Source organism: Drosophila kikkawai, chromosome 3L (assembly GCF_030179895.1).
Source record: "Drosophila kikkawai strain 14028-0561.14 chromosome 3L, DkikHiC1v2, whole genome shotgun sequence".
Lineage (NCBI taxonomy): Eukaryota > Metazoa > Arthropoda > Insecta > Diptera > Drosophilidae > Drosophila > Drosophila kikkawai.
Window position 1 is genome coordinate 27,718,058 of NC_091730.1, and position 18,843 is coordinate 27,736,900.

At 43.1% G+C, this 18,843-nt stretch overlaps 1 protein-coding gene across 2 annotated transcripts in view; it reads left to right on the forward strand.

The window, feature by feature from the left end:
- The window catches only part of Myo81F (Myosin 81F), a 530,639-nt gene that overhangs the window by 429,662 nt on the left and 82,134 nt on the right, over positions 1-18,843 (forward strand). The window contains exon 19 of one of the 2 annotated variants that reach the window (XM_070285196.1): positions 6,561-6,893. In XM_070285196.1, the coding sequence (XP_070141297.1) occupies positions 6,561-6,893 (333 nt within the window). Of the gene's footprint in view, positions 1-6,560; positions 6,894-8,749; positions 8,878-18,843 lie in introns of those variants that run through there. The other variant, XM_070285197.1, reaches the window with a different exon arrangement.

An 18,843-nucleotide genomic window follows, 5' to 3' on the forward strand; every position in this document is an offset into this window, starting at 1 on the left:
ACAAACCCCAGGACAGGTAATTTACTGTCTTATCGTTCTTGAGCCTAAATCGGACGTTTTGTCCGCCTGGGATCCGCAAAACTTCCGTTTCTAATATTTTTCACGAAGTTTTTGTCTGCTGGGTTATTGTTTTATATTTTGTCTACACTCAGCGTCATATCTCTGCGTACAGGGCAAATATTTTTAAACTTGTCACTTTGACAGATAAAATCTTAGGCTAGACGTGATATAAAAACATTATGATTTTTGTTACGAATAGTCGTAGCAATTACCTTCATATTCCATATTTTAGAAAATTTTTATCTTCTTTGGTACCCCTATAATTCGTGTTTCGCCAAAACCCTCTAAAATAACATGCTTTCAAAAGTTTGCGTACAGCTGAATATAGTTGCATTTATTGACCATTTTATCGCAATTTAATATGAGGTTGGATAACCTTTCCGTTTTAGGACTTCGGCGAGACGTCTTGGCATAGAATTAACCAACTTCTCAGTCTCAGCTTCGGCTATTTGGTCCCATTCCTGCTGCAATATGGTTTTTAGCATTGCTTTGGATGTAATTGAGTGCTGCCTAATTCTGCGTTCCAATAAATCCCACAGGTGCTCGATGGGGTTCAGGTCTGGAGACTGTGGCGGTGTTTTCAGTTGATTTTTCACGTTATACAGCAACCAGAGCTTGATATTTTGAGCTGTATGCTTGGGATCGTTATCTTGTTGAAAGATAAACTTGTTCTGGAGCCGCAGTTTGGTTGCACTTTGGACCAAATTATCCTTTAACAGTTGGATATATATCTTATGGTCCATAATACCATCGATGAAGTGCAGATTTCCAACGCCGTTAGCTGCCATACAACCCCATATCATTATTCCACCTCCTCCATGTTTTACAGTTGGAAGTAAATTCTGCTTTTTAAGGGCTTCTCCGCTCTTGCGCCAGATTAACTTTTTTCCTTTTATACCAAATATGCAAAACTTGCTTTCATCGGAAAAAATCACAGACTTCCAGAACTCTGGAGGCTTGGAAATATGGTCCTTTGCAAATTGAATTCGTTTCTCTCGATTTGTTTTGGAAATGTAGGGCTTCTTTCTGGCCACGCAGCTCATAAATCCGGAATTTTTTATAATTCTTCGGATAGTCGAGTACGAAACGGTTTTAGAAAACCGACTTTCCACCTCTTGCTGCACTTCTCTGGAAGTCAATTTCGGATTGTTTTGGACCATGAAAACTACTTTCCTTTTTTCCCTTTTTGTTAATCGACATGGGCGGCCTTCTCGGAGCTTGGGAAGTATAGAACCGGTCGAAATATAATTACTTATGACTCTCTGCACTGAAGAGTGTGCGCGACCTAAGATTCCGCCAATATCTCTATAGCTTTTTCCTTCCAAATGCAATTTTAAGATGATTTTCCTTTCGGAGTCTTGAATTTGCTTTCCTTTGCCGTCCATAATTAAAAATGCATTGACAAATCGTTTGACAGTTGCATCTTTGCCTATCTTGATAATGCAATTCAAATCGGACTACTAACTTACCAATAAATGCAACTATATTCAGCTGTACGCAAACTTTTGAAAGCATGTTATTTTAGAGGGTTTTGGCGAAATACGAATTATAGGGGTACCAAAGAAGATAAAAATTTTCTAAAATATGGAATATGAAGGTAATTGCTACGACTATCCGTAACAAAAATCATAATGTTTTTATATCACGTCTAGCCTAAGATTTTACCTGTCAAAGTGACAAGTTTAAAAATATTTGCCCTGTACGCAGAGATATGACGCTGAGTGTAAGTGTGAGTCCTACTACTGCCTTACAGAAATCAATCCTGCAACTTACAAATCTAGCCCACGTGTCTGCGGGCGTGCGGCGGCAGATCGCGTGCGTTGCCTGGCAAAGGATTCGGCACGTGGATGCGGGGGCTCTTGTAGCTGATGTCGCGGTGTGGGTGTGTTCGTCGCGTTCGTGGGCAAAGAACACGGTGCACTCGGATGCGGACTTGATCGTGGAGACGCGGCGATGGGCACGTCTGCCTCGGTACAAAGTTTTCAGCGGAAGAGATCGAATGGCGGTAGACGCGAGCTGTCATAGCTTTTGAGTGAACCGGTGGTTCGAACCGGTTCACCGAGAACTGATCTGGTTCGGCTAGTTCGATTAGTCGATAATTTACCCGGTTCGGCGACCTCTGAGGTGCCTAACTTAGCTTATTGTTTTTAAACTAACTATTCTTACTATCAATATACTTTGAGTTTGTGTCGCTTAAGGCTCCAGTGCCAAAGAAAGCTTTAATATTTACAGTGGCTTCAGTGCCGTCTTAATATGTATGCTTACAACATAGCTATAATATAAGGGGATTATTTATATACTTAATATCTAGAGCTTATTTTACATGGGAGGTTGTGCGCCGAAGGAATAGAGGCGTCACACTGTCAAACTGTAAACATAATAAGTATAGGTAAAATGTTATGAAACTCTGTTTAGTGTCTGTTTTCGGCATTATAATTTATAATATAAATATGAAAACCAATCTGCAAGGGTATACAAACTTCGGCGTGCCGAAGTTAGCTTCCTTTCTTGTTGAATAAGGAATGTACCGAAAAGAAACTGCACACTTTCTTTCTACTATAACTTTCATGTTTTTGATTCGATTTCAATTTTTCTTTTTGTTCTTTTTATAGCAAAACTTAAACTTTCAATTTTTATAAACAGAATTAAAAAAAAATTAACTTCTTATTTTTAAGCGAATTTTTCGCTTAACTCCTCTCATCAGGTTCTGCACACCCTCCTTGGTGACCTTGCCGGCTGCACGCATCCAGTTTTTTTTCATTTCTTTGTTATTTTGGGAGAGACTACCATTTTTTATTAAATTTCGCTTAACGATGGCCCAATATCTCTCAATGGGACGCAGCTCTGGGCAATTTGGTGGGTTCTCCTCTTTTGAAACAAACTTGATGTTCTCCGCCTCAAGGAGCGCCAATGTTGACCGGGCATAGTGCGCTGACACTAAGTCTGGCCAAAATATTGTCGACACGTTGTGCTTTCTATAAAACGGTATTAAACGTTTTTTAATGCACTCTTTTTGGTAAACCTCTGCGTTTATTGTGCCATTTGTGAAAAATGGGCTGGTTTTTAGGCCACATGTGCAAATTGCCTGCCATATCAGGACTTTCTCCCCAAATTTGTCCAATTCTATTTTGGTGACCGAGTCGCTAGTTGTTTCACCTTTGGCTTTTGTGTAAAATTGGGGGCCTGGTAATGTTTTTGAGTCCAATTTTACATATGTTTCGTCGTCCATTACGACGCATTCCACTGCATCAGTGAGCAAGCGATCATAAAGCTTGCGTACTCTCGTTTTGCCGACTTCTTGTTGGCGCAAACTTTTTTTTGGCACTTTTTTTTTTTTATAAGTCTTTAGGCCATGCCGTTGTTTCATGCGCTGCACCATACTTACACTCGTTCGCGCTTTTTTGGCCAAATCTCGAACTGACGTCGTGGCATTTTTCTCAATTAAAGCTAGCACCTTCTTATCGACGCTGGCATCCCTTGGACCTTTTTTTCTGACAGTTTTTGGCAAATCTTTTAGAGAACATGTCTTCCCAAATTTGATAATAATATTCTTAACACTATTAACGCTTACTTTATAGCGTTTGGCTAAGTTTCGGTACGAAACACCGTTTTCTGTGCAGTAATTGTGCACAATTTTTTGACGGACGTGTTCTTCAATACGAGGCATTGCGAAATGTGCAAAACAAATAGTGAAAAGAGAACATGCAAACAACGCAGAATTAATAGAGCTTTCTAACGGTGCACCGCATGGCATGATCGAATGCTCCCACTGAGAGCTTTTCACAATTGAAAGTGTGCAGATTCTTTTCGGTACATTCATTATTATATTTGTTTTAGAATTTGCAAGCTTTCTGGTTATCTGCTTTTTACTTTCTTCAACTTTCGTTTTTTGTTTTCTTGTGCTCGTTGAATCACGATCTTTCTTTTCCAAAAATCTGCGATCCTCTATGCCCTAGATTTTGTGTTCCTCGATATATGACTCTCCTAACGTTCCGACTTGAAAATTTCGCTTCTAAGTGGCTGAACCGAAATTTCATCTAACTCAATATACCCAGATGGGTCTTTAGGCCATATTTAGGTCGTCTAGAATTTGTATTTGTAAACCCCATGTACCTGTTCGGGCGCCGTTCTGTAAGGTAGTTTCGACGGCTGGGATATACTCAGTCACGACTCTTTACAAATTTATAAAGATCAGGGACAAAAAGGTTTTTGACGAAACGGTGGGCTGATGTGAGATGGAGAGTGTCAGCCACCGGGATACTGAGCAAAAAAAAGTAATTGATTCGGTATTTGCAGAAGAGCGAAAAGGGTCAGCGGTAACGCATATTGGGTCTGGCTCTTGACCGAGGAGACCGAGAGAGTGGATCGATTATGGGGACACCTTTTCCTAAGGCAAAATCTTAAGGCTAAAATCGAGGCATCGGATGTGCCTCCGTCAGCACTCGCTGCCGTTCTGCCGTATGCGGCCGGCTGAGCCTGGCCCTGAACAAGTATCGGATTTCGAAATACATATATTTATGCGCGACAAGCTTTGATATTTTTTATGTGTGCGTTGAAATAGCCGAGAAGTATTTATTTTAGCATTTTTATTTTTATGGCTGAACTTGACTTATTTCTCCCAGTGTAGACGGGTTCGAGTTTTCTAATGGGGCTAGAAGTGGAAGACAATATGTGGGATTTTTCCATAAAAATATTTCCCGAATTATATACGCAGAGAAAACATGGCGAAGGATTTAGGCTACAAACATAGTGCGCGCTGAGACGAAGCTGAAAATGAAGACGAAGCTGAAGACGAAAAACAGTGCAGAACAATTCATATGAATTCGCTCGCCCGAAAACATAGTGCGCGCTGAGACGAAGACGAAGATGAAGAGGAAACGCAAGCGATCAGCTTCAAACGGAGCAGTACTGTTTTTAAAGACGGATCGCTTGCTATTTTGAGTTGTTCTTCTTCTTTTTTTTTACATTTTAGGGGAAAAACTGGAATTTTTAGGGGAAAATTTCAACTTTTTGAGATAGGGGGAGAGCCAAATTTTCATTTGGCAACACTGCAATTTACTTGTGACTTGCGATTTTCCTGAAGCACATGTTTTGTATAAATGTCTATAATAAATGATGAATTAATTGCAGCCGTTTTTAAAAAACAATGTTTATGGGACCAGCAGAATAAACTATACTACAATAGGCATATTGTGGACCAGAATTGGAATGATATTTCAAAGGAATTGGATGTTGATGAGAAATCCATAGCGACTAACATCACAAAATCGCAACAAATTCGTCTTCCACTATGCAACCTATTAGCTTACTCGCATCGCAAGCAATTCGTCTTCAGCTTCGTCTTAATTTTCAGCTTCGTCTCAGCGTGCACTATGTTTGTAGCCTTATGTTCATATTCTTAGGAAATATTTTATTTAATTACTTTGCATTGTTTTGGTTTTCATTTGTATTTCAGGCGTTTCTTTCAGTGTTCATGGTTAAAAAGGTTAGGGTTACAAGTTACAATTTCGAGCCTACTCCTAGGTGAAACCGCATCGAGGCCTTTGAGATATTTCCCTGTGCACGTGATACGCTCGCTGGCCAAAATGCGGTTTCACTTCTTACACTCACCCGTCTCACCCTCATGCACACACACATGTGAATCCTTTGGGGGTGCACCGCCGCTGGTCCTGGGCCGGCACACTCTGCTTCTTGTCTCCTGGTTTCCTCCTGCGTCCCGCGCCAATCGACGGCTGGGGGTTTGGTGGCGCGATCTCCGTTGCTGGTCTGCGTCGCGTCTCGATGCCGCTGTTGGGCTGTGGCGCGTCTCCTCGCTTGGTATTCTTGGGCCAAAATAATCTTCGTGTTCGTCTGAGGTTTTTTCACTCCGGCACGTGGAGTGGCGAACGCCTTCTCCCACACGAAAATCGCACTTCTTTTCTAGTCGACCACGTCACAGAAAGTGAAGTTGTCACGCGCTTTGCTAAGTTTTCGCTGCTCCGTTTTTCGGCCTCTCGAAGTTTTTGTCCTTGCCTCCTCTCGCTATTTCTTTTGGGCGCGTGCCAATTTTCGGGAGTTGCTTGTATGCACGATCGTGTGCTATCTCGCTCGCTCCTACGCGGCGCAAGGTCACGTGACCACTTTTTGTGGTGAATATTTCGTCGCTCTTCTGGTGAGTGTGTGTGTGTGCGTAGCTGCTGGTGATGTGAGAACGGGCGGGTGATGAAACTCGAATGTATAGGTTAAATACAGACGGCTTATTCTATACCTATTTTTGGAGCTATCTTAAATAAACTTTACAAAAAATCTTTGACTACTCGCACTAGTATATAAGTCGGAGCCTTAATTATCTTCCATTCTTGAGCTCGGATTGTGAATTTAATTTGTATTCTGTTGCGCACAAATGTTGTTAAAAAACAATATTTTAGCACTTTTAAAATAAATAAATACACACTTAAAAATATATATTTTTTTAACTTCTAAAGAGTGATTAAGTAATAATAATGTCTTTCGCTTAAAAGTGTTTTTTTAGAACCCAAGGAACAAGAAGACGGCAGTGGACACCAAGTAGTGATGAAATTTTATGTACAACTAACCGGAGACCTTGTTATTCCAAATTTTACTTTATGGATGGTCGTTATTATTCAATTGAATTTCAACCGAGTTCTTCAGCAAGTGATGTTATGGAAATTATAAAAAAAAATATTGGACTACAAGATAACTCTAAGGGATATGCAATTTACGAAGTAATTGGAAATTCAGAAAGAAGTCTTTTATCGGAAGAAAATGTGTGCGATGTTATGGCTAAATGGGAGAAATATCAAGCAACTCCACAACAAGGATCTCTAAATCAGGTTAGACTCTTAGACATTTTATTTTATTAATTAATATTAATTGCCATGCGCTTCATCTAGTTGAAAAGACAAATATTTGTTACTACTTATTTGTATGTGGTTGGTAAATTAAAAAGTAAATACTGAAATAAGATATTGACAGGAAGTTTCTTGATTCTTTATCTTTATTAATTATTTCATACTTGTTTTCTTACCTTATGTTTAACACTTTTTACAGGTCTGTTCTTGTTTCTTTAACATATATTTCTTTTGCTGATCTGCTGCTCCCAGGCAAGCTTTACCTTCTCTGGGGCGGCTTTTTCCTGGAGCCGATCCTGGATGCGGAGGGCAGCATTCTACAGCGCCTTGGCCTTCATTCCCTCGCTTGACCGTTTTGGCCCGTCCCTGCGCTGGGAGCTGGTGCCTGGTTTCGGTGTGTGGAGAAGGCTTTCATCCTTCTATTTGGAGAGCTGCACGCTCTCAAGGTCCGAGTCTGTATCGACTATGGAACGTGAGCGGCTTAACTTCCCCTTCGTAATTTTTTCGGCAGTAGCGTTGCAACTGACATGACCTGCTCCCGTCACATCAGAGGTGTAACCGCTGGCGACACGCAGAGAGGATTGCTCCCCCGCGTGCCCGCCGGTGGTAGCGGTCACCCCTTCCACCGACGTTTGGGCTGACATCCCAGCCATGGTTTCATCATTTAAACTCTTCAGAATGGTTTATTTTTCAGGGGTACCGCCCACTTGCGTTCTATGCCGTCCGCCAGCCACCTCCAGCCATGGCTACGGTTCGGCTCTTTAGGGCAGAAGGAATTGAATCGTAGCCTTTGCTAGACACTGTACTATCGCGGACGGGGCAAGCAGCGATGCATTACCCGTGTTCCGGCTAATTCAGTGCCCATTGCCCAGTCGGCACCCTCGGGAAGGGGTTCAGATGGAGTATTTTTGGCAGCAAACACATTAAATAATGTGACAGGATGTTTTCTTTATAACTTCTTTATTCTTTAGTTTTTCTTTACACGGCACGTCTATACTTTTCGTTCGCTCGAATGACAGTGATCGTGCTGCACGAAGGCAGCTCACTTTTCAACCCAGAAACCCAGCAGCGGCGCTCTCTGAGAGAGAGAGAGAGAGAGTAACCTGCTCTCTCAGAGAGCGTAGCTCAGCGAATAGTGTGACCAGATCTTAATTATCGTAATTGGTCTGCTTAAAAATCGACCGTCCTGACCATAAGATAGCCCACTATCTCGGCTAATAAAATATGTTTTAGAATTAGTTAATAATATATATATTATCTATAATTTATTTTTTAACTCAGTTTTTATATTTTTCTATATTTATATCATTAATTTTCTCTTTTTTTTTAATTTAATTTTTTTATATTATCTATATGGATTTATTATCATCTTTCATCCAATGCCGAATTATATTAGTGCCCCAAACGCTTTGGTATGAATTTCGAGATAATTGAAAACCATCGATATATTTAGCAAAAGTCTATAATTTCTTAAGACTTTTTCGATAATGTACGGTCCTTTGCTTTTGGGTATTAACTTTCTACTAACTCCTGCGGTACTATTAAAACTCTTTACCATAACATAGTCACCTTCTCTATATTCAGAATTTAGCTTTCTTTTCAAATTGTAGTAGGTTTCGTTTCTTAACTAAGACTTTATTTGATTTTCTTCTGTTTCTTGTCTAACTTGTTCTAAATTTGGTCGATTTTCCTTAATTATTTCTTCTTCAATTTCTAAATTTTCTCTAATTTCTTCTTAGTTTCTAATTTCCTTCTTAGTTGTTTTACATTTTTCCCATTTTCCTCAATAACTTTTTAAGTGCTCTTAATAAACAGTAATCTGGTGCTCGCAGGCTAATAGGTACTGTAATGAGAGCGGACGAACGTAAGCTCAACCGGCAGGTCGCGGAGTTAGAAAATATGATACGGGGCGATCTTCTGGCAGTTCAATTGCTGACATGCTTTGAATAGCTTTAATTATAAAATGGTATATCTACATTTAACCTAGCTTTTGACTTTCATAGCGAACGGTCGTGTTTTTGTTTTTCGCTCCGATCTTTTGTGTTGTTTTGCATTTAAAACCACCGGGGTCCAGATTTATTTTGTTAAAATACAATTCGTAACTTTGCCGTTTCCCTACGCGAGTGCATGTGCATGTGGCTTTCAGTGTTTAATTAATATTTATATTTTTTATTAATCACTTGATTGTTTTGCGTTTTCTTGTCCCCTTTTGTGCTGTCCCGTTTTAGTTGCTTATAGCTGCACTCACGCGGTTCTAAGCTTTCGTCTGTTCTCCGCTCTCCCACGCCTACTCTCCCGCTCTCTTGTTTTTTTCGGCACCGCTTATCTGTGCACCGTGGTTGAAGGTTTGTGAAAATGGTGTCAAATTTTATCTGCGAAATTAAAGGCTGCCAAAAAGAGGTTTTGGCAGATCAGCCCAGCCTTTACTGCTGGCCTTGCGATGCGGTTGTTCACGCTAAGTGTCTAGACTTAACGGGCCGTATCGGAGACGCAATTTCTGCCAAAAATGGCTTGTGCTATTGTTGTCATACCTGTCGAGAGGTTAAGAAGGAAATGTTATCCTTTATGCGGCTAACCAGAAGTGGATTTAGTGAACTTAGGGTCAATTTTCGCAAAGCGAATGACCTGTTCACAGCGCTGGACGCTCAATTAAACGGGATGAAGCTGTTAAGTGAGTCACCAAAGCGCAAAAAATCTGCTTCTGGTCGGCTGCAACTGGGCTATCCCCAGCAACCAAAGATTTGGCACACTCCCTCGGCCCAGCCCCCGACACCAACTCCAATGGTGTTGAGATCGGGAACGGCTAAAGATTCGGCAATCGAATGTGCCGGGATAGTAATGGCAGCAGCTGCACAAGTTTTATCAGTTGAGTCCGCTGCCGTGTCTCAATCTCAGACCCCGCAGACTTCAAAAAAATCGCAGCTATCCCACAGGGCAAAAAAAGGCCGGACCACTGGCTTACCAAAGACCCTCACCGCTATTCCACCATTAAAAACAATATTTGTTTCTCGGCTTGCCCCTGACCTCGCATCGGAAGATGTACTAGCTCATATACTGAGCAAAAAACAAGCAAAAAATGTGAAAGTGGAAAAAATTATATTTTTCATACCCCAGAGACATCTAATAGTTTAAGATAAGTGTCTCCCTCGATCTTTTTGACTTCTGGCCCGAGGACGCTGTAGTCAAGGAGTACGAGGTAAAAATAAAGAAAAAACTACCTTCAAGGCCGGCACAAACCACAGCGACCGCTGGCGTAACGGCTGTGCCAAAAAACTAAATACCTCCCATCTACTTTCCTATCAGAATACTAGAGGCTTACGCAGCAAGCTCTCTAAATTGTATTCTGATAGTTTTTCGTTTGCATCCCAGGTGATTGTGTTTACCGAGACCTGGTAAAAGCTGGAGATTCTCAGCTCCGAAAATTTTCCGAGTAAGTACACAACTTATAGATTGGACCGTCTTTCCCAGCGAGGTGGGACCTGGTTCAAATTGACGATCTCACAGGTATTGAATTTATCTGTGTAAAACTACCATTTCCAGGTAGTTTTATCTATATAACCTGTTCTTACGTTCCTCCATCTGCTGCCTATTTATTGGAAACACCTTTCCTCCTTCGGCCCTTCTTGTGCGCGTAATTTAAAGCTCCGTGCTTGTTTTTAATTCCCTTTGGGGGTTTATTTTTTTGGCTTCGCGCCTTTTGTCTCCTTGCCGTTTGTTTTTTTTTTTGTTTTTTTATACCCTTGCAGGGTATTATAATTTCAGTCAGAAGTTTGCAACGCAGTGAAGGAGACCCTTCCGACCCTATAAAGTATATATCGACGCATTTTTGCGAAAGTATCGTATGTCGCTTTCTTTCGAAATTGAGATTTTAATGCAAAATTGTTAGGCACCTAATGTCTCACTACCCTGTGAAATATTATAACTGAAAACCCTATAGTTCCGATAAAAATTAAGTTTCAATTTTGTCTTTTCTATAGTGCTTCCTAAGAGATTAAAGCACAAAAAAGCTTCTCCTGTAAAATTGGATTTTTCGACATACGATACTTTCGCGAAAATGCGTCGATATATTATTGATCAGCACAGCTGAGTCGATCTAGCCATGTCCGTCTTTCCGTCCGTCCGTCTGTCTGTTTCTACGCAAACTAGTCCCTCAGTTTTAAAGCTATCTAAATGAAACTTTGCATATAGTCTTCTATATACTCTCTCTGCTATATATATCGGAACATGTCAGATCGGACCACTATATCATATAGCTGCCATACAAATGTTCGATAAATTTTTAGAAAACAAATTATAACTTGGCTTTCTTTCAATATTTTTGCATCATTTTTTAGATAGAGCCATTTTATATTATTCCAAAATTTTGGTAAAAATTTTATGAAAATCGGACGACTATAACATATAGCTGCCATATAAACGATCGGTAAATGTAGAGAAAATGTAAAGCTGGGAATGTAAAACTGTAACTGTCAAACTGTAAACATAAAGGGTATAGGTAAAATGTAATGAAACTTTGTTTTGTGTGTGTTTCCAGCATTTAAATTCATAATGTTATTAGTATTATTTATTTTAGTCTAAAATATATTTCCACCAGCCACGCCCTCACATGTGCTCGGACATGTGATCTTAGTCTGCTAGTACCCAAAACGATCCCGTAAGCGCAGTTTTTCTGCCAATTTTAGCAAATTTGTCTTTAATTTTTAAGTTAACATATTGCCATTTACTTGTTATTTAAAAAAAATTTGTTTCGTCACGCCAATTGACGCCATACAGGCCCAACAATGGAATGAATCCACCATGCTTTACAAAAGCTTTGAGGTGCTTGTTTTACAGGCAGGAATTCAGTCACCACAGGACAAATTTTAGTCCATTCAAAACTACATTGGTTAATTTTTACTTATATGCAAGTATAAAATCATTCCAAAAGAAAATTGAGTGAATTATAACCTTCTATGCATATTTTAGACGATCCTTGCTGTTATGTTTGCTTATAAATAGCTATTTTGATACCACTTGACCTCTTAATATGTGATCCTGCAACATAGGGCGCACCTAATTCACACTACATTTGTTACACATATCTTGCATCTAATTTGGGAACCGAAACACAGCTCACAGGAAAATTTATAAGTATTAGTCTATTTCGACACCAATCTGGCACCAAAATCCTAAAAAAACAAATGTTTTAATTATGTAATGGAATGCACTGGGGGTTAAGGAAACCGTATCGGTAAAAACATGATGATATTTGTCACTTTAAAGTGATTTTGGAGTAATTTCCTTTGGTCACTCTTGGTACATGGTGCTGTCGCAAAGAATTTCTTATATATCCTTAAATAGGTAGTGCCAGCATTTAAAACAAATAAAACACATACAGTGCCGCTCAACTGAATAGGTTTGACTTTTCTTTTAAGTTTGAAACGGTGTATCTCTGCAACAAGCCCTCCGATTTGATCGAAATACATTTATTTGTATAAAGAAATCTGTCTTTTGTGAAATAATAAAAATAGTGTCTTGTAGGTTTTGTTGTTATATTATTTTTATTATTTTCAAAAACAAAAATGGATGCATTTTTTTTGGCTCATCTGAATAGGTTTAACTACTGTGACGAAGTCACAAAACCCTATTTTGTAAATAATGTAAATATTAGTTAAGTTTATAGTTAAGTTTAGCAATTAGTAAGTTAGGATTAGCCATAACACACACACTCTCACACTCACACACACAACTGTACATTTAAGCGGGCATGAAGCCCAAAGTTAATTTGCCCAAGAAGGGCCAAATTAGATTTAGATTAAGACCGCAACGCACAGGCGTATACATTTTTCCAAGACGGACTGTAGCGACCGCGCTGAAGACATTTCCTCTCTCCGCTGCCGACGCGAACAGCGGCAGAGGCAGCGACATTTCCCCTCCGACGATCGTGCGTGTTTACGTTTTGGTCGTGTTTATTTACATGCCGGCCAAAACATAAACAACGCGATCAAAACGTAAACAAAAACAATAACAAAGCCGACGGCCGAAAGCTGCGCTGCCCGGACATTTTTGGCAGAGACGAGGCGACAAGGGCTTTGCAAGCTGCGACCGCGATCACTTCTCTGGCAGCTGCGAACGCGATCGAAATTAGTCCCCGCGACTCGAAACAATCAAAGCCAACGGCTAAGTTCAAAAGGACCCGCGAGTGTTAAATCATACCCGGCTGCCGGACACGTGTCCCAGCCCACCGATAACAGCGGGTGAGCCGGCCGAGCGCCATGTCAGGGTAGATTCTTGGAGTGTGGCGTAGGGCCAGGTTAGGGACGGCAGTCGTAGATTATAAAAATGTAGACATAATAATTAAGTAATAAAATAAAGCACCGAAACTGAAGTCAGAAAAACCTATCGCTTTCTCCCTCGCACCCGCATGAAACTCCGCGTTGTTAAAAGTCATTCCTTTCCGTGACGCGCGCCAAAGTGTTCCCCTCCCGCTCACTCACTCGCCGAGTTGGTGGCTGGGTTCTCCCGCACCAACTTCGCGTGGCCGCTGGGCAAGCTCCGGGCCAGAGCAGCGGGACGGGAGCGGGATTTGTCGCCGCTGGGTACTCCCGGGCACAGATCTGGCGTGGGCATCGGGGCTGCTGGGTTTTCCCGAGCTACGAGTTCATCGCCGCCGGCACGTGTTTTTCCCTTTCCCCTTCCTTTTCCCTTCCGATCTGCATTTTGCCCGCCATCGCCGCTGGGTCATCCCGGGCGGCGGAGATTTTGCCGATCGGAAGAGTCGCCGCTGCTGGGCAACCGGGCGAGCGCAGGAAACGGAGGAGCACCTGGCCACCGCCAGGGTGATCGCGCGTTCTAAGAATTCCCCTTTCCCTCTCCCTTTCCCCTTTCGATCTGCATTTTGCCCGCCATCGCCGCTGGGTCATCCCGGGCGGCGGAGATTTTGCCGATCGAAAGAGTCGCCGCTGCTGGGCAACCGAGCGGGCGCCGGAAACGGAGGAGCACCTGGCCATCGCCAGGGTGACCGTCCAAGATTCCCATTTCTCCCGAAGCCAGATTTTCCCCCCTCGAAAACGAGCCCCTTTCGCTGCTGTTATTTGCCTAGAAAATTCATTAAAAATTCGGCGTCCATGTTCTGGCCGTCTCTAAAATATAAATATTTCTGGAGAGGAATCCTGGGCCGCTGAGGTTTACCCCGGCCTAAGACACATCCTTACAGATGGCGCCCGAACAGGGACCGGTCAGGACAGCTAGGATAATTTTTCTCAGTGGATTAAAGCCCCATTGGCCGAAAACAGAAATTTTTAGTAGGAAAATATATAAATATACATTTTTCGCGAAGGCAAAAACAGGGAAATTTAGTTTTCTAAAGGACGATATAGAAAATTTAATGTCAGGAAATATATTTTATAAACATATTTTTCGACCAGCGCACATTCGTTTTTGCGAGTGTAAGAAATTTTCGTCCCGCGTGTCGCGACGTACGGTCGCCGGCAAAAATCTGCAAAAGTACAGGAGAAAAGGGAATAGAAAAAAACGCATGGTAAATTTCCATTGGTGCATACGCATCGTCGCCAAAATAAGCGGTACAGTTACGCCAGAAATCGTAGTCAACGTCACTGCCAGCGTCAACGCCGGCAGAGGGACGCTTCGAGCAAGCACACACACACGTGGCCCACACACATCTCCAGTTCTGCTCTGCCCGCGGCAGCAGCGTCGGCTAGCTTAAGCATTAATATATACGGGGGACCCTCGCTAGGCGGGACACACTTCGGAAGATCAGCTCATTGAATACACATCGCAGAACCACCTCGTCGAATACACATCGCTCGCCGTTTACACCCTTTGAAATCAACTCAACACACTCATCGTCGTATCCTTTCACACATCGGGAAGATTTTCAAAATCCTTCAACCACGTCGAGGACACCCGCGAACCCTCAAAGAATCCTGCCGCCGAGAACATAATAAAAATTATAAAATAATAAGGATTCAAATAAATAAATAATCCAAATCATAACCCGAAATAATAAAAATTAAATAAGCCAAAATATAATAAAAATTAAATAAACTCAAATATAACAATAATTAAATAAATCCAGACAGAATAATAAACCAATAATAAAATAAATCCAGGAATAATTTTATTTGAATAAAATAAAATAAACGGATAAATAATAATCGCAGACATAAATACTTAAAATCGAATAAATAATAATCGAAGAATAAATACTAAAAGAATAAATAATAATCGATCGCCGAAAAAAATACTGGAAACGAATAAAATACCGAAGATAATAAATCGAAATCGAATAACTAAAATAATAAATACAAATAATAAGGATAAATCAATACTAACGAATAAACAATAAGATTGGAATAAATATAATAAAACACCAATAAGATATAGGGTAAGGTGGGGTAAAGCCGACCTAGTAAATGGTTTTGGCTATAAAATGCTTATTTTACATCGGATCAAGTCGTTATATATACCAAATTAAAGGTTAGACTTTTGCGCAACTTTCTATAGCATAGCATTTTATTCATACCTTTGAAAAGTTTTGAGATACAAGCGTTTTACGAAAAAGTTCATTTTTGCTATGTTCAAAAATGATGGGGTAAACCCGACCGCCTATGTTTTTGGTTGATTTAGTACAGATATAACCTAAATATAGGTTTTGCAATGATAAATCAATCAATGTTATGTTATATAATGATAATAAAAGATAATAGAATTAAAAAAATTAAAATAGCAAAATAATTCATCAATATCATCTGATTCGCTGCTCAAATAGCTTGCTGGCGTTTTTTGGTTCGAGTTGAACGTTTGATTGGCTGCGATGTTGATGGTTTTGGTGTGATTGTTGTTTTTTTTGGATTTTTTGCGGCAGGATTTACCCCACTATTTAGAGGTCGGATTTGCCCCACCACGTAATTTTTCATAAAAACGCAATTAAAAAAGAAATTATGAAAAAAAATGAACCAAACTTATATGCACTTTGTAGGACTTTATTCAAAGAATCTAAATCCACTTACCTTTTCATGCGATAACTTTGACAAAAAGAAATATCCTGCAGTTAATTATGCACAAAAATGAAATTCAAAATTGTGAAAACAAACTTGTTGTCGTTTGACCATCTCAATGTTGACTAATAAAATGCTGTCATACCACCATTTACATTGTTTTCGATGCTCTACACGACAACACTAATATTATTTTGCGTAGTGCTTCCGATTTTCGAAAACAGAGGGAGGTCGGGTTTACCCACACTGTCGGCTTTACCCCACCTTACCCTAATAAAGTAAAATTCTCTGACAAAGCTCTGTGATCCTGCGAGATCCGAATCAAGGGTATACGTGCACACAGTGCGGATCCTGCGAGATCCACCCGCAAACTCGTGTCCAGCAATAAAGAATCCAGTCGTATCCCGCCGTTTCCACTCTCTCGAGACCCGTTATCTCTGATCCTTTTCTCTCCGCGTATCCTGTGAACCATGGGCGTCACTTGGATAAGTTATCGCAAAAAGATGGAGCTAGAAACCATCCTAGGCGAGTTCGAACTCGACCGAAGCGGCACGGTGGACGAGCAACGCGCGCGGCTCATAGCATTTGCGCGGCAGCCAAGCAATTCCAAGGAAATCCAGGATCGACTCGAGGAACTGGAACGCCGGTTCGGGAACGCACCCACCGGCGACGTCAAGTCCGGCGATATAGAATCCAGTCGTTGCCACCGGTATCCTGCCGTCTTTCACTCTCTCGAGACCCATTGTTATTTCTGATCCTTGTTCCCCGCGAATCCTGCGAACCATGGGCGTCACGTGGATAAGCTACCGCAAAAAGATGGAATTAGAAACCATCCTCGGCGAGTTCGGACTCGACCGAAGCGGCACGGTAGATGAGCAACGTGCGCGGCTCATAGCATTCTCGCGGCAGCCTAACAATTCCGAGGAAATCCAGGATCGACTCGACGAACTGGAACGCCGGTTCGGGAACGCACCCACTGGCGAATTGAAGTCGCCCATACCGCTGGACCCGTCTCTCATCTCGCCGGAACCGGCCACGTCGGCATCATTGATACCACCTTCGCTTTTCTTACCACCCAGTACGTCACCAGCCACCGGGCGACGCCCGAAGGCGGAGAAGCCTGCGCGATTTGCGCATTCCCCGAGTGAAGCCGGCTTGGGAGCAATCCTGATCGACAGGATGACCAAGTGGGGCCTTTCGTTCGAGGGAACGACGGATCCTCTTGGATTTATAGAGCACATCGAGGAGCGTGCCGATACCTGCCGGATCGACCGGAGATATCTGGCCCAAGCCCTGGTGGTGCTGCTGGCCGGCCGAGCCGAAAGTTGGTTCCGCACGAGCGGACTCCAACAAGCCAGCTGGACCGAGGTCCGCCGAGAGTTCCTTGACTTCTTCCTGCCACCGCGATACTATCAGCGGCTGGAGGATGAGATAAGGATGCACTTTCAGAAGCCCAACGAGCCATTCAAGGACTACCTTATCGACATTCGCTTGCAGATGCGCCGGGCCGGATTCTCATCGGACAAGGAGCTGGAGAGGATCTACGAAAATATGCTGCCGGAGTATCAACTCTATACCCGGAGGCAGGATTTCCGTACGCTGACCGAGCTAACGCACCTCGTGACCAACTACGAGGAGACACGCAGCCGAGGCGGAAGAACGCTCGAGAACCGGATCCCGACTCAACGCCAGGCCACAGGAGCCAGCTACGCAGCAGACGGAGACAGGATGCCCACTCGACGAGCTCAACAGGCGCCCTCTTCAGGCAACGCCCTCAACGGTTCCCTTAGCCGGAACGCTTGCACCAGCCAGAGCGCGGTGGCACCACGACCAGAAGCCGTCAACGTTCGCGACGCCTGCCGGAATTGTGGCCAATCCGGGCACTTCGAAGCCGAATGCAGGAATCCACGGATCCTATTCTGCTGGGATTGCGGCCAACGAGGACGCAGGACGATTGACTGTTGCCGACAGCCACCGTCGGGAAACGGGCAAGGGCCTCGTGTGACCGGGAATCACCCGAGGAACCCTTCGTATCCCCGAAGCCAATAGCAGACCCTCCGCCTCCAACCGAACGACCACAGCAAGCCACCCTGGGCTGCGGTAACACAGAACGCCCCGGCCAGGACAACAGAGCCACGCTCTGACCAGCGAAGACCAACAACAGAGCCACGCTCTGACCAGCGAAGACCAACAACAGAGCCACGCTCTGACCAGCGAAGACCAAAAACAGAGCCACGCTCTGACCAGCGAAGACCAATAACAGAGCCATGCTCTGACCAGCGAAGGGAGCCACGCTCCAACCCACGGGACCAGCCCGCAGAGCCACGCTCTGCCCAGCGAAGTACATCAACGGAGTCACACTCCAACCACGAAGAGCCGCCAACGGCCCACCACTCAGAGCCACGCTCTGAACAGCGAAGCATATCGACGGAACCACGCTCCACATCCGAAGAGCCACCAAGGGCACATCATGCAGAGTCACACTCTGATCAGCGAAGCACGGCACCGGAGTCACACTCCACCCACGCCGAGAAGCCACCGACGACAGCCCAAAGAGAGCCACGCTCTACCCATCGAGGGCAGCCAAGGGAGCCATGCTCCGAACTCGACGACCAGCCAAGCACCTCACCTCGAGCACAGTTTCGAGACACAGCATCACCAGCGACGGAGAACCAGCCGCCCTGTTGGAGACAGGCTTTGCCCGTGGCAGATGCCACAGCCGCGCAACGGAAACCTTTCCGTACCTCCACCAAACGTGTCCGCTTCCAGGATCACGTCGAGGAAACGCCGGAGCCGAGCCCGCCCCTATGCGGAACCGTCAATTCGGTGAGTCATTCCACAGAGGATCAGGTCTCTTTCCAGACAGAGGAGCCCGAGACGCAGGATTACCCCGAGCCTTGGGTGAAGGAGTTCCTGGGCCAGGAACTGGCCAA